The sequence below is a fragment of the Lithobates pipiens genome, unplaced genomic scaffold (genome assembly GCF_037356315.1).
Source record: "Lithobates pipiens isolate NorthernLeopardFrog02 unplaced genomic scaffold, aLitPip1_a1.2 Scaffold_16, whole genome shotgun sequence".
In the NCBI taxonomy this organism is placed as follows: domain Eukaryota; kingdom Metazoa; phylum Chordata; class Amphibia; order Anura; family Ranidae; genus Lithobates; species Lithobates pipiens.
In genome coordinates this window covers 208,376,184-208,391,869 of record NW_027507748.1, presented here as the reverse complement: position 1 = coordinate 208,391,869, position 15,686 = coordinate 208,376,184, and the positions used below count along the sequence as shown (strand labels likewise).

Sequence of the window (15,686 nt, the reverse complement as noted above, 5' to 3'; positions counted from 1 at the left end):
GAAAAAAACTGTTTCATGCTTTAAAAAAAACAGTAAAGTTAGCCCAATTTTTTAGCATAATGTGATAAAGATACGCCGAGTAAATACCCAACATGTCACGCTTCAAAATTGCACGCGCTCGTGGAAAGGCGCCAAACTTTGTTATTTAAAAATGGCCATAGGCAAAGCTTTAAAATTTTTTACTGGTTACATGTTTTGCGTTAAAAAGGAGGTCACATGTGTGGTTTGCACATCGTTTTCATATGTGGACGGGACTTGCGTATGCGTTCGCTTCTGCGTACGAGCTCACGGGGACAGGGGCGCTTTAATTTTTTATTTATTTTTTTGTTAATTTTATTTTTATTATTTTAGTTTGACACTTAAAAAATAAAAAATAAAAAAATTGATTACTTTTATTCCTATTACAAGGAATGTAAACATCCCTTGTAATAGGAATATGGCACAATCGGACATATTTACAGTGAGATATGGGGTCAATAAGACCCCATATCTCGCCTCTAGGCTGGGAAGCCAAAAATAAAAAAACGATCACGGCTTCCCAGCCAAATCTGCTCCCTTATTTTGAATGCAGAGGCCTCCGAACGATCACAGAGACTCCGGGGACCATCTGGTCCACCGGAAATCTCTATGATACCATCCGGGGGCCGATGGAAGCGGTGAGTCGGTAGAAGCACCAGAGGGTGGCGGGAGGGGGGGGGGCGTCCCCTCCCGCCACCCGTAAGAACGATCAAGCGGCGGAACAGCCGCTGTGATCATTCTTGTGGTGCAGGGAATCGCTGGCTGAAAACGCCGATATCTGAATGATGTCTGTGGCCTCGGGCATCATTCAGATATAACCACCAAAAGCCGAGGCCGTCCCTGGACTTCCTAGCGGCGCAAAGTGGTTAATCAGTAGTCCTGTGGACTAATATCACCACAATTCCCTTTGTCACTACTCTCTCGTGGGGTGTGGAAATAGTTTAAAGAGCAGGTAAACTCTGCTGGGTTTTTTTTTTTTTTTTTGGGGCTTTTTTCTTACCTGCAAAGTAAAGGCATAATGTGCTAGTGTATCGTATACTAGCACATTATGTGACACCTGAAAACGAAGCCCTCATCATCCCCACTGGAGGCCGCATTCATCTTTCCCTGTCTTCCTTCTGGGTCTGTGACTGGGTGAGCCGCCGGTCATGGCAGGGCTCTGAAGAAACAGCACCGGCGGCTTTCCTTCCATGCGCCAAAGACGTATTTGGCACAGTATACAGCAAATAGTTCCTAAATGGTGCAAGTTTAGGAGATATTTACAGTACCTATAGGTAAGCCTTATTATAGGCTTAAGTATGGATACAAACATTAGAGGTAGGTTTACTTCCTCTTTAAATAACTACTTGTTCAAGGGACTAAATTGGGGTCCCGACCTACTTGTCCTGATTTAAAAAAAAAAAAAATTATTTTAACCAAAACCGTATTTAAATAAGGTGAAGGCTTGATGTTGTTAGGCAGAAGTGCTTTTACGAATGTCTGGGGCTTTTAAAAATGAAAGGGGCTTTATGGTGAGCTAAACTTTTTTTTTTTTTTTTTTTTTTTTTTTTAATGCTTTTAACATTGCGCCGTTTATCTCCTACTCGCCTCCCTGCCTGCCTCCAGCATCGCACTCGGGGACTAGCAGGGAGGGGAGAGACCTTGCAGTGTGAAGAACACCGATTGGTGCTCGTCAGGAAAGGGACTTGTCAGGCTCTCAATGCTCAGCAGAAGCACCACTTCCAAAATCTTTAAAACTGTATCCTTCGGCTGAGATGAATGATTGTGAAAACTTGCTCCTCTCATGGAACAGATATATGCCAATTCAACAGAAGGAAAAAACAAAATCCCTAATGGGCGTTGAACACATCTGCCCAAATCTGGGCAAATGCTCCTTAAACGTCATCTTAGACTGCTGAAGTCTTTATTAAATAAATACAAAGAAACACATTGTAAGGATAGCCTTTCTACACCGCAACCTTGAATCGTTCTCTTAACTAGAATAAAACAAATCATGCCATTTGCTGAGGTGCAACAGTCCAATTCAATATGATTAACCACTTGGCCCAGGAAGATTTACCCCCCCCCCCCTTCAAGTGCAGGCCATTTTGTGCCATACTTCACTGCTTTACTTTTAACTGATAGTTTGCAGTCATGCAACATTGCACCCAAATAAAATTTGTCGCCCCCCCCCCCACACACACACAAATCGAGATTTCTTTTGGTGGTATTTGATTACCGTTGCATTTATTTTTTATTTTTTGCGCTATAAACAAAGACTGATCATTTAAAAAAAAAAAAACATTTTTTATTTTCTGTTTTTAAAACCTATCCAGTAAAAAAAAATATTTTAAAATTTAGGCCAATGTGTATTCGGCTACATGTTTTGGTAAAAAATCCTAATAAGCGTGTATTCAATTACGCGAACGCTATAGCGTCTACAAACTATGGGATAGATTTATGGAAGGACAGCGATATTGCGTTGGACAATCAGATACTAACTGATGCTTTTAACACTGCGGGAATCTGTCATTGTACTAATGGCTTGGAAGGGGTTAAACATCTAGGACTCCTATAGGATAAATTTAGTACAGCGCAATCGTCAGTAAAGTGTGTGTATGTATATATATATGTGTGTGTGTGTGTGTGTGTGTGTGTGTGTGTGTATATATGTATATATATATATATATATATATATATATATATATATATATATATATATATGCATGCATGTGTGTGTGTGGATATATATATATATATATATATATATATATATATATATACACACACACACACACACAATTAAAAAGTCTCTTAATATCCAAGTATATAAACATCTAGGATGATTATAGGGTCAACTGCATTCCTAGCCAGTGTTTTTGTGTACTGTTAGGTGCTTTAACTAAACGATGTGCTTTGCAGGGACACAAATCCATATCCCGCCACCCCAGTAAAACTGCTATGGGGCAGTCTTTAAGTGGTTAAAGCCCCACACCAGGGCAAAATCTATCTTTTTACTTAACACTCCCTTCTAACCAAATCCTGTGAAGCCTTTTGGTGTCTTTACCATGTGAAACCAACATGTAAATTGGTACAGTGTGTGTGTGTGTGTAAAGTGAGCTTTTTGACACTTTTTTGTTTTGCAAATTCAAAGTTTTGTTTGTAGGACCCTAAAATGGAGTTCCACGCAGATTATTTATTTATTTTTTTTTAAATTATGGATTACGTTCTATTAAACACTATGAATCAATGCTATTACCGAATTCACCGCTTATTTACATTTTTTATATTACTTTTAATTTTTGCTCTGCAGAGCGCTTCCATATCTAGTGTTGGAATGTGAGGCCCACTGGCATTCTCTTCCTCGATATGGTGATGCTGCATCGTTTACATAAGGTGCATGGAAAGGATAATTAACCACTTGACCACTGGGCACTTAAACCCCCTTCCTAACCAGACCAATTTTCAGCTTTCGGTGCTCTCACACTTTGAATGAAAATTAGTCAGTTATGCAACACTGTACCTATATGAAAATTTTGTCATTTTTTTCACACAAAGCATTCTTTTGGTGGTATTTAATAACCTCTGGGTTTTTTAATTTTTTGCGCTACAAAAGAAAAAAAATGCATTTTCTTCCTTTCTGTTATAAAATTTAGCAAATTAGTAATTTTTCTTCATAAATTTTGGCCAAAATCTATACTGCTACATATCTTTGGTAAAAATAACACTAATCGGTGTATATTATTTGGTCTTTGTGAAAGTTAGAGTCCACAAGCTATGGTGGCAATCTCTGAAAATCGATCACACCTGATGTACTGAGGGCCTATCTCATTTCTTGAGACCCTAACAAGCCAAGAAAGTACAAATACACCCCAAATGACCCCTTTTTGGAAAGTAGACATTCCAAGGTATTTTGTAAGAGGCATGGTGAGTTTTTTGAAGTTGTAATTTTTTTTCACACAATTTTTTGCAAAATCAAGATTTTTTTCTTTTCCACAAAATTTTTATATTGGCAGGTTATTTCTCACACACAGCATATGCATAGCACAAATTACACCCCAAAACACATTCTACTACTCCTGAGTATGGCAATACCACATGTGTCAGACTTTTACACAGCATGGCCACATACAGAGGCCCAACATGCAGGGAGCACCATCAGGCATTCTTGGAGCATAAGTTACACATATATTTCTTGACTACCTCCTAGCCCTTGTACACACGGTCAGACATTCTGACGGAAAATGTCAGATCGGACCGTGTTGTCGGATAATCCGACCGTGTGTGGGCTCCATCGGACTGTTTCCGTTGGAATATCCGACCGACAAAGTTTTAGATCTGGGCTATAAAATTTTCCGACAACATGATCCGATCGGACTTTGTCTGATCGTTTTGTAGAGAATTCCGATCGGAACAAAGTGCCACGCATGCTCAGATCAAATGCCTAGACCAAAGCTATTGGCTACTAGCCTGAACATAGTCCCATAAATAACGCCATCACGTTACGAACAATTGGATTTTCCGACAACTTTGTCCGACCGTGTGTATGCAACACCAGTTTCGGACAAAATCCGACTTTTGTTGTCAGAATGTCCGACCGTGTATACAAGGGCTTACACTTTTGAAGGCCCTGGAGCACCAGGACAATGGAAACGCCCCAAAAATTACCACATTTTGGAAAGAAAACAACCCAATGTATAATCTATGGGGCATATTGAGTCTTTTGAACATGTCATTATTATTTTTTATACAAGTTTCTGGAAAATGTGTAAAGAAAATGAGCGCTTTTTTTTAATTTTTCTTTTTTAGAACACAAAGTTGTCTATACAATATTTCTAAAGCCCCATACACACGGTCGGACTTGTACAAACTTTTCCGTGGACTTTTGTACAAAGTGTGTTGTCCACAAGTTTGTATTGCATACACACGGTCGGACTTTTTGACAACAAACACGAACGTGGTGACGTCGCAACGTACGGACGCCACTTCAAAAGAGGACGTTCAATGACTCCAGCGCCACCTTTGGTCAACTTCTGTATTGTAGTCTGATCGTTTGCAATGGTTCTGAGCATGCGTGTTTGTACCTTGTACAAAAGTCCGATGCTTTTGCATACACACGGTCGGACTTTGCTCCATCGGACTTCTGTTGTCAAAAAGTTTGTCCGTTCGCAGTGCCAACAAAAGTCCGATGAAAACAGAAAAAGTTTGTCCGATGGAGCGTACACACAGTCGGATGTTGCTCCAAAACAGCTAATTTGCATGTTTGTTGTCAAAAAGTCCGACCGTGTGTACGGGCCTTAACACATAGCATGTACATACCAAAAATTTACACCCCAAAATAGATTCTCCTACTCCTCCCAAGTACAGCGATACCACATGTGTGAGCCTTTTGCACAACCTGGCTACATAGAGAGTCCTAACATTCAGGGAGTGCCATCAGGCGTTCAAGGGGCATAATTACACTTTTGTAGGCACTCTAGTGGCATGGATGAGCATGAGTAGGAATGGGTGAGCCGTGGATGGGGATGACTGGGCATGAATGAGTATGGATGGGATGGCTGGGTATTGCTGGGTATGGATGGGGGTGGATGGGATGGCTGAGCATGGGTGGATGGATGAGTATTGCTGCGTATGGGTGGATAGATGAGCATGGATGAGTATTGCTGATTAGGGATGGATAGGATGAGTTTTGCTGAGTATGGATGGCTGGAGTGGGCACAAATCAGCGCTGTGGGCACTACATATCCAGCCCACAGCGCTGCAGCATCTGATCTCTCCCCCTCTCCCTTCTCTGTACTGAACTGTGCAGAGAGGGGAGAGTGGAACTGGATGTGATGCTGGTTTGTTTACAAATGATTGCTCCATCATTTGTCAGTGGCCATTTACCGTGATGCTCCGGGTCCGCAGGACCCGGTGGTCACAGATATTCCTGGGAGCGCGGTTCTGGGAGGACGTCAATGTACGCCCTCCCAGAGTTATCGTGCCAAGCTGTAGTCGTCATTCGGTTATGATACAGTCGTTAAGTAGTTACCATACCAACGGTCGTCGAAGGAGGAAGGGCCCGTCCCATTGTTATGGTTTCATAGGTGCGCGATCTAATGCAAACACATTTAGCCTCAGAGCATCGTCACTTTTGGCTGGCAAATAATGCGATGATAGCCCTCAGCGCTGCCCACTGGCTCCTGGGAAAGAATGGCACACATCTCCCAGGAGCACTAGCGAGCACAGGCACCGAGGGAAATGTCAGTCACCATGTAGAGGAAGTGGCAGATTACAAAGGACCCCATAGCAACAGAGCAGAAGGAATGGGTAAAAGAAAAAGTTCCAAATGTTGCTGAGGGATAATGCTGTTTATTTCTGTAAAGTATTTTTATGGGTGGAGCTTTAATGGGGCTAACTGCCAAAGTTATTGTTATTGTATACATGTTAAAAATAAAAAAACACACACAATGCTCCAACAACAATGCAATAACATGAGTTACCCTGTTTTATTTAAAGAAGGTGTGTGTTTAAATAATTTTGTACTACTTCCCACTCCTTTTCAGACATGTAAACTAATTTATTTCTTATAGTTCATTTTGTCATCTCTTGTAATTAGTTGTTTTGTGATGGTCTACTACGGAATGATTACTACTTTTATTTTTCTGTTTTATTTTTTTTTATTTTTTACACGTTCAAAATAAACTAAAATGTACTAAAAATTTGTTCTCATAAGAAAAAAATTGTTGAAACTGAAAATTTAAAAACGTTTTCTTTTTTTTTTTTTTACTCTTAAAGGATCAGATTAACCGAACTGGGATGGCGGCCATTGAGAATGGACAGGATATGGCTGAACAACCAGTAAGTTACTTTTTTTTATTTTTGGTTATTTCCATTTTCAGTGAATAACTTGTAATGTAACATCCAATGCTATCATTTATTACTATGGCAAGGTTTCCATGCTATGCTTCTTATGAAGCAGCTACCTCCTACTTTAATATTACTTCAAGTAAATAAATGATTACTATAAGAAATAAGCGGTTGTTTCAAGAAAACATTATTATTGTGAATATTTTCCGGTAAAATGTTGGTTGACTGAAATCCAGTGCTGTTTTGAAATGATTTTAAGACACGTCTGATCTTTTCTTATATTAGTGTCTTAGCAGATACTGTGTGTTTCTTGGCACATTTAATTGTATTTCACAGACAATGAATACCAACATTTTGATGTTCCATTGCAGCATGTCACAAAGTTTTGGGAGCCAGTGCACTAGAATGTGGCTTCTGGTGGTAGAAAAGCCAGAAACCTTGCAAGAATGTGTACAACTTGCTCTGTGAAGAAAGACAACTGCGGGTTGTGAAGCAGTTTTTTTTTTTTTCTTTTTTTTTTTTCATTTCTCAGACATATTCCGTTTTTTTTGGCTATCAAATGCTTAAAATCCCAGAACATGATATATTTTCTGAATGCAGAGGCCCTGTATTAAAAAAAGAGTAGTGGCAGTTTTTTTTTTTCTTACACGATATTTGCGCAACTGTTTATACAATCTATAATTTCAGGAAAAATACACTAAAATATAATTTAGTTCACACAAAAACAACGGAATCCACATTTTTATTGGTACAAAATAGTAGTATATAGAAACAAACACAGGGCTCCATATGCTCAGACCTAAGCAGCACTCAGTCTCCAATATTATATATACACACATATATACACATATACATTGTGTAGAAGTGAAACCGTTTCACCAACGTACATTCTATATGCCAACGTGGCTAATAAATCCTGGTTCATTTGCAGAAGCTGTAATCTCTATGCATTTTGCGGAACAATGCCCACTTCATCAGGAGACAGCCGCAGTTGGTTTATGTGTACATATGTAAGTTTAATTGGGTAAATATCAAGACCACATGGTAAAGGTTAAAAGAGATGACATCTAGATCTCAATCTAGATCTTGGTCACCCATTTACCCTCAGCTCCTGGGGGGGGGAACCTCTGCTGTGGAGGTTTTAGCAGCATTGAGATCTAGATGTCATCTCTTTCAAATTCTACCATTTGGTCTTGATCTTTACCTAGTTAACTTTCATATGTACACATAAACCAACTGCAGGTGTCTCCTGATGAAGTGGAAGTTGTCCCGCAAAATGCATAGAGATTGCAGCTTCTGCAAATGAACCAGGATTTATTAGCCACGTTGGAATCTAGAATCATTGGTGAAACTGTGTTTTGCTTTTAGGCCAAAAAGTTTAATTTTTTGTCTCATCTGACCAGAACACCCTCTTCCACATCACTTCTCGCAAACTGCAAACGGGACTTATGGCTTTCTTTTAACAATGGCTTTCGTCTTGTCACTTTTCCATAAAGGCCAAATTTGTGGAGTACTCGACTAATAGTAGTCCTGTAGACAGATTCTCCCACCTGAGTTGTGGATTTCTACAGCTCCTCCATAGTTACCATGGGCCTCTTGGCTGCTTCTCTGATGAATGCTCTCCTTGCCGGGCCTGTCAGTTTAGGTGGACGGCCATGTCTAAAGGTCCATACACACAATCTGACTTTTTGACAACAAACAAATTAGCTGTTTTAAGGCAACATCCAACCGTATGTACGATCCATCGTACAAACTTTTTCGGTTTTCATCTGACTTTTGTTGGCTGTGCAAATGGACAAACTTTCTAGCAACAAAAGTCCAATGGAACAAAGTCAGGTCGTGGGTACAGAAAACCATAGGACTTTTGTACAAAGTACAAACACACATGCTCAGAACCAATGCAAAAGATCAGACAATACAGAAGTTGACCAAAGGTGGTGGTAAAGAGCAGAAAAACCACGTGATTTGGTGAAAGTTGGCTGAAAAATTCCTGCCGTGTGTATGCAATACAAGTTCACGGCCGACGCCCTTTGTACAAAAATCCACAGGAAAGTTTGTACAAAGTCTGATCGTGTGTATGAGGCTTTAGAAGGTTTAAAGTTGTGCCCTACTCTTTCCATTTTCGGATGATGGATTGGACGGAGCTCTGTGAAATGTTCAAAGTTTGGGATATTTTTTTTATTAACCTAACCCTTCTTTAAATTTCTCCACAACTTTATCCCTGACCTGTCTGGTGTATTCCTTGGCCTTTATAATGCTGTTTGTTCGCTAAGGTTCTCCAACAAACCTCTGAGGGCTTCACAGAACAGCTGTATTTATACTGAGATTAAATTACACACAGGTAGACTCTATTTACTAATTAGATGACTTCTAAAGGCAATTGGTTCCGCTACATTTTAGTTAGGGGCATCAGAGTAAAGGAGGCTGAATACAAATGCACGCCAAACTTTTCAGATATTTGTAAAAAAAATTGAAAACCGTTTATAATTTTCCTTCCACTTCACAATCATGTGCCACTTTGTGTTGGTCTATCACATAAAATCCCAATAAAAATATATACGTTTTTGGTTGTAACATGACAAAATGTGGAACATTTTAAGGGATATGAATACATTTTCAAGACCCTGTATGTGTTTTTTTTTAATGTAAATTGCACTTTGTATTTTTTTTTACATTTTTGTATCTTTATACATGTGTTGTACCATTTTACATGGAACCACTCCTAAAAGTCCCATGGGCAAAATTGTCTTCTTGGTTTGCATTTGTATGTGTGGGGTGATTTATTAAATAATGTATACACATGCATACACACACACCACTCACATTTTTGTAAATATTTTTTATGTCTTTTCATGTGACAACACTGAAGAAATTACACTTTGCTACAATATAAAGTAGTGAGTGTACAGCTTTTATAGCAGTGTGAATTTGCTGTCCTCTCGAAATAACTCAGCACACAGCCATTAATGTCTAAACCGCTGGCAACAAAAGTGAATACGCCCCTAAGTGAACATGTCAAAATTGGGCCCAATTAGCAATCTTCCCTCCCCGGCGTCATGTGACTCGTTAGTTACAAGGTCTCGGTGTGAGCGGGGAGCAGGTGTGTTAAATTTGGTGTCATCACTCTCACACTCTCATACGGGTTACTGGAAATTCAACGTGGCACCTCATGGCAAAGAACTATGAGGATCAGAAAAAAAAGGAATTGTTGCTATACATAAAGATGGCCTAGGCTATAAGAAGATTTGCCAAGACCCTGAACATGAGCTGCAGCACAGTGGGCAAGAACATACAGTGGTTTAACAGGACAAGTTCCACTCAGAACAGGCCTTGCCATGGTCGACCAAAGAAATTGAGTGCACGTGCTCCGTATCATATCCAGAGGCTGTCTTTGGGAAATAGACGTATGAGTGCTGCCAGCATTGCTGCAGAGGTTGAAGGGGTGGTGGGTCGGGTGTCAGCAAACAGACCATACGACGCACACTGCATCAAATTGGTCTGCATGGCTGTCATTCCAGAAGGAAGCCTCTTCTAAAGATGATGCACAAGAAAGCCCGCAAACAGTTTGAAGACAAGCAGGCTAAGGACATGGATTACTGGTACCATGCACTGTGGTCTGATGAGACCAAGATTAAACTTTGACGCCAACCAGGTGAGGAGTACAAAGACAAGTGTGTCTTGGCTACAGTCAAGCATGGTGGGATGGGAGTGTCATGGTCTAGGGCTGAATAAGTGCTGCCGGCACTGGAGAGCTACAGTTCATTGAGGGAACCATGAATGCCAACATGTATTGTGACATACTGAAGCAGAGCATGATCCCCCTCCCTTCGGAGACGGGGCCACAGGGCAATATTCCAAAATAATGACCCCAAACACACACCTCCAAGGCAACCACTGCCTTGCTAAAGGGTAAAGGTGATGGACTGGCCAAGCATGTCTCCAGACCTAAACCCTGTTGAGCATCTGTGGGGCATCCTCAAACGGAAGGTGAAGGAGCACAAGGTCCCTAACCTCCACCAATGCTGTGTGCAGCAACTTATATAGCCATGGGGCGTGGTCACTGGGTGATGTCACACGATGACCCCGCCCCTTATGATGTCACAGTCCCTGCACGCCCCATGCCTTTTATAAGTTGCTCACACGGCATTACAGGGAGAGAGGACATCGTGTGAACATTGCAGGAAGAGAAGAGGGAAAAAGACGATGCAGAAGCCCAGGCCACCGCTAGCAAAAGAGCTGGAAGAAGATAGCGGAGGAGTCGGCAGAAGGACCGGGGAGCGGGAGAAGACTCCGGACACCGGGAGAAGAGGCCGAAGAAAGCGGAGAAGTTGGAAAAAGACCCCCCAGAGCTGACTAATTACTTTAAAAACCTCTAGTGTGTTGTTTTTTTATTGACAATTTCCCCCCCCAGGTGAATGGGTAGGGGTTCCATGTACCCCACACTCATTCACATAGGGTGAGGGGCCGGGATCTGGGGGCCCCCTTATTAAAGGGGGCTCCTGGATTCCGATAAGACCCCCACCCGCAGACCCCGACAACCAACGGCCAGGGTTGTTGGTAAGAAGCCCTTGTCCTCATCAACATGGGGACAAGGTGCTTTGGGGTGGGTGCCCCCTTCCCCAAAGCACCCACCCCCCCTATGTTGAGGGCATGTGGCCTGGTACCGTTCGGGGGCGGGGGAGCGCTCGCTCGTCCCCACTAACTTTCTTGATCGACCAGGCTGTGTGCTCGGATAAGGGTCTGGTATGGATTAATTAGCGGACCTTCAGCTGTTGCAAAACTACAAGTCCCATCATGCCTCTACCTCTGACTGTCATGCTTGTGGCTGTCAGTCTTGCTATGCCTCATGGGAATTGTAGTTCTGCAACAGCTGGAGTTCCGCTAATTACATATCCCTGGCGTAGGGGGTTCCCCTTAAAATCCATACCAGACCTAAGGGCCTGGTTTTTTCCTGGAGGGGGAACCCATGCCGGTTTTTAATATTAGAGAGGCGACATTGTCGCTTCAATATAGATGGAGATCTGACTTGGAGGCGACTTCCATTGAAATCAATGGGTACAAGTTGCCTAGAAGTCGGATTGAAGTCGTACAGGAACCTTTTTTGAAGTCTGAGCGGCTGCTGTAGTGTACATTTAAGACGTCTCCAGACACTACCATTGATTTTGTCAACAGCACGACATGGGGCAACCTGAAGTCGGATCCCGGGTTGCCCCGGTGTGAACCGGCTCTTAAGGTTGTTCTGTCATAGAAACTCAACAGAGAAAACTAGAATTACTTGTTCTTTGTGTGGAAGCACCCATGACTGCACTTGCAGTGCTTTGCGAAAGTATTTGGCCCCCTTGAACTTTTCAACATTTTGCCACATTTCAGGCTTCAAACATAAAGATATAAAAATGTATTTTTTGTGAAGAATCACCAACAAGTGGGACACAATTGTGAAGTGGAATGAAATCTATTGGATTTTTGAAACTTTTCTAACTAATAAAAAACTGAAAAGTGGGGCGTGCAAAATTATTCGGCCCCCTTGCGTTAATACTTTGTAGAGCCACCTTTTGCTGCGATTACAGCTGCAAGTCGCTTGGGGTATGTCTCTATCAGTTTTGCACATCGAGAGACTGAAATTCTTGCCCATTCTTCCCTGCAAAACAGCTCGAGCTCAGTGAGGTTGGATGGAGAGCGTTTGTGAACAGCAGTTTTCAGCTCTTTCCACAGATTCTCGATTGGATTCAGGTCTGGACTTTGACTTGGCCATTCTAACACCTGGATAAGTTTAATTTGTGAACCATTCCTTTGTAGATTTTGCTCTATGTTTGGGATCATTGTCTTGTTGGAAGATAAATCTCCGTCCCAGTTTCAAGTCTTTTGCAGACTCCAACAGGTTTTCATCCAGAATGGTCCTGTATTTGGCTGCATCCATCTTCCCCTCAATTTTAAACATCTTGCCTGTCCCTGCTGAAGAAAAGCAGGCCCAAACCATGATGCTGCCACCACCTTGTTTGACAGTGGGGATGGTGTGTTGAGGGTGATGAGCTGTGTTGCTTTTACACCAAACGTATCGTTTTGCATTGTGGATATCTTTGAGAAATGGCTTTCTTCTTGCCACTCTTCCATAAAAGCCAGATTTGTGCAGTGTACGACTAATTGTTGTCCTATGGACAGACTCTCCCACCTCAGCTGTAGTTCTCTGCAGTTCATCCAGAGTGATCATGGGCCTCTTGGCTGCATCTCTGATCAGTCTTCTCCTTGTCTGAGCTGAAAGTTTAGAGGGACGGCCAGGTCTTGGTAGATTTGCAGTGGTCTGATACTCCTTCCATTTCAAAATGATTGCACAGTGCTCCTTGGGATGTTTAAAGCTTGGGAAATCTTTTTGTATCCAAATCCGGCTTTAAACTTCTCCACAACAGTATTACGGACCTGCCTGGTGTATTCCTTGGTCTTCATGATGCTCTCTGCGCTTTCAACAGAACCCTGAGACTATCACAGAGCAGGTGCATTTATACAGAGACTTGATTACACACAGGTGGATTCTATTTATCACCATCAGTCATTTAGGACAACATTGGATTATTCAGAGATCCTCGCTGAACTTCTGGAGTGAGTTTGCTGCACTGAAAGTAAAGGGGCCGAATAATTTTGCACGCACCACTTTTCAGTTTTTTTATTTGCTAAAAAGTTTAAAATATCCAATAGATTTCGTTCCACTTCACAATTGTGTCCCACTTGTTGGTGGTGATTCTTCACAAAAAATTAAAATTTTATATCTTTATGTTTTGAAGCCTGAAATGTGGCAAAAGGTTGAAAAGTTCAAGGGGGCCGAATACTTTCGCAAGGCACTGTAGATATTTCCTTCTCTGCAATAGCTTTTGTAACATTTTTATACAAGTCCCTTGGCCCTAAGCAAGAAGAAAACATTTTTGCTTCCTGGGCGGGGACAATTTGTTTTATCATGCTAATTTCTAGTGAACAAGATTTTCAGAAAATGAAATTAGTGGAGAGAGTATCTCCTTCCCTTCCTTTTTATTTTTATCCTGAACAATTTTTTTTTTTGTTTTTATGTATTTACATATTTATGTAATTGTGGTTTGTGAATATAGTATGGTTGAATATATTGGCATTTTAGAACCCCTTAGCATTCTGTACATTGTAGATAGTAAGGCAGTATATGTATGTATGTATGTATATGTACAGTTGTGCTTATAAGTTTACATACCCTGGCAGATTTTATTATTTCTTGGCCATTTTTCAGAAAATATGAATTGTACTACAAAAACATTTCTTTCATTCATGGTTAGTTTTTGTCTGAAGCCATTTATTATCAGTCAACTGTGTTTTACTCTTTCTAAATCATAATGGCAACATAAACTACCAAAATTACCCTGATCAAAAGTTTACATACCCTGGTGACTTTGTCCTGATAACATGCACACAAGTTGACACAAAGGTATTTGAATGGCTGTTAAAGGTAACCATCCTCACCTGTGATCTGTTTGCTTGTAGGTTGTGTGTTTGTGTGTGTGTGTGTGTGTGTGTGTGTGTATTGTACAGGACGCCAAGGTTGGGTGCTGGACGGGTGCTATGTGGCACCTATATTCGGGTTGTGGTCCCTTTAAGGGAATCCTGGTAAGCCTCAGGGGGTCACCCAAAAATGGGTGACAAATTCCTGGGATAGTTTTAGGAGAGGACTGACTACCGGTCCTCTCTATATTAAGAGAGATAGTTGGGACCCGGAATTTGGGGGGCTCTGAAGTGACATTTGGGTGGGAAAGAGCCTCCCTCCCTGACCACAGGGATTCGGCACACAGGGGGTTAACGGCCTCCAAGAAGGCAGCTCATAAGACACGAATTAGAGAGGTGTGGTGAGGAGGAGGAGATGAACACCTGTCCGAGGAGCTGTCTGGCTGCTTTGGAGGCTGCAAAAGATCTCTGTAAGGACTCTAAAAACTTTTGGCTGAAGAGCTGACTACAGAACTGTAGGTGCTTTCTTTTCTTATTATTTGTGCTGAAGAAAAGCCTTATTTTTGATTTAATTATAAATAAAAGTATTTTGGTTTCACCGTATACCGGTTTATGCACTTGGTCCTGCGGAGCTAGTATCCCCAAACTTTACAATATGTATGCGTGTGTGTGATATATATATATAATGTGTGTGTGTGTGTGTGTGTGTGTGTGTGTGTATGTCAATGAGTTGACGTTTCTGGCTTCTAAATCATTGGGAAAGCAAAAGAATTGTCAAAGGATCTGCGGGAAAAGGTAGTTGAACTGTAAAAAAACAGAAAGGGATATAAAAAGATATCCAAGGAATTGAGAATGCCAATCAGCAGTGTTCAAATTCTAATCAAGAAGTGGGAAAGGAGGGGTTCTGTTGAAACCAAACCACACCACAGTCAGGTAGACCAAATAAAATTTCAGCCATAACTGCCAGGAAAATTGTTCGAGATGCAGGGGAAAACCTACAAATAACTTCAGATGAAATACAGGACTCTGAAAACATTTGGTGTGGCCGTGTCACGTTTCCACATACCTTTTATGTATGAGCCCGGTAATGCAGAGGAAGGCCTCCCTTGTGTATCTCACAGGCCCTGATAGAGCAGACATGGCACCTGAGAGTACAGAATGGTATGAGTGCCTGGCAGGTAGGTAGTCAGAAGAGTTGCTCAGAAGTTCCTTATACCACAGGAATGAGGACTGGTGGGGTGAGATGCCAGCACGGCAGGCAGTAGAGGAGCTGGGTCTGCACAGCAGGCAATGCACAGCTGATCAGTCCTTGGGGATTTGGAGCACAGATGGGTACAGACACATACAGGTTACAGAAACCAGACAGGTGCAGAGGCAGGTCGGAG

At 41.6% G+C, this 15,686-nt stretch overlaps 1 protein-coding gene across 4 annotated transcripts in view; it reads left to right on the top strand.

Annotated features, from left to right (window-relative positions):
* The window catches only part of EYA3 (EYA transcriptional coactivator and phosphatase 3), a 164,620-nt gene that overhangs the window by 31,213 nt on the left and 117,721 nt on the right, over positions 1-15,686 (top strand). For 3 of the 4 annotated variants that reach the window (XM_077480948.1, XM_077480945.1, XM_077480946.1), the window contains one exon: positions 6,775-6,837. In XM_077480948.1, coding sequence (XP_077337074.1) covers positions 6,796-6,837 — 42 coding nt within the window. In that variant the 5' untranslated portion in view covers positions 6,775-6,795. Of the gene's footprint in view, positions 1-6,774; positions 6,842-15,686 lie in introns of all 4 variants that reach the window. The other variant, XM_077480947.1, reaches the window with a different exon arrangement.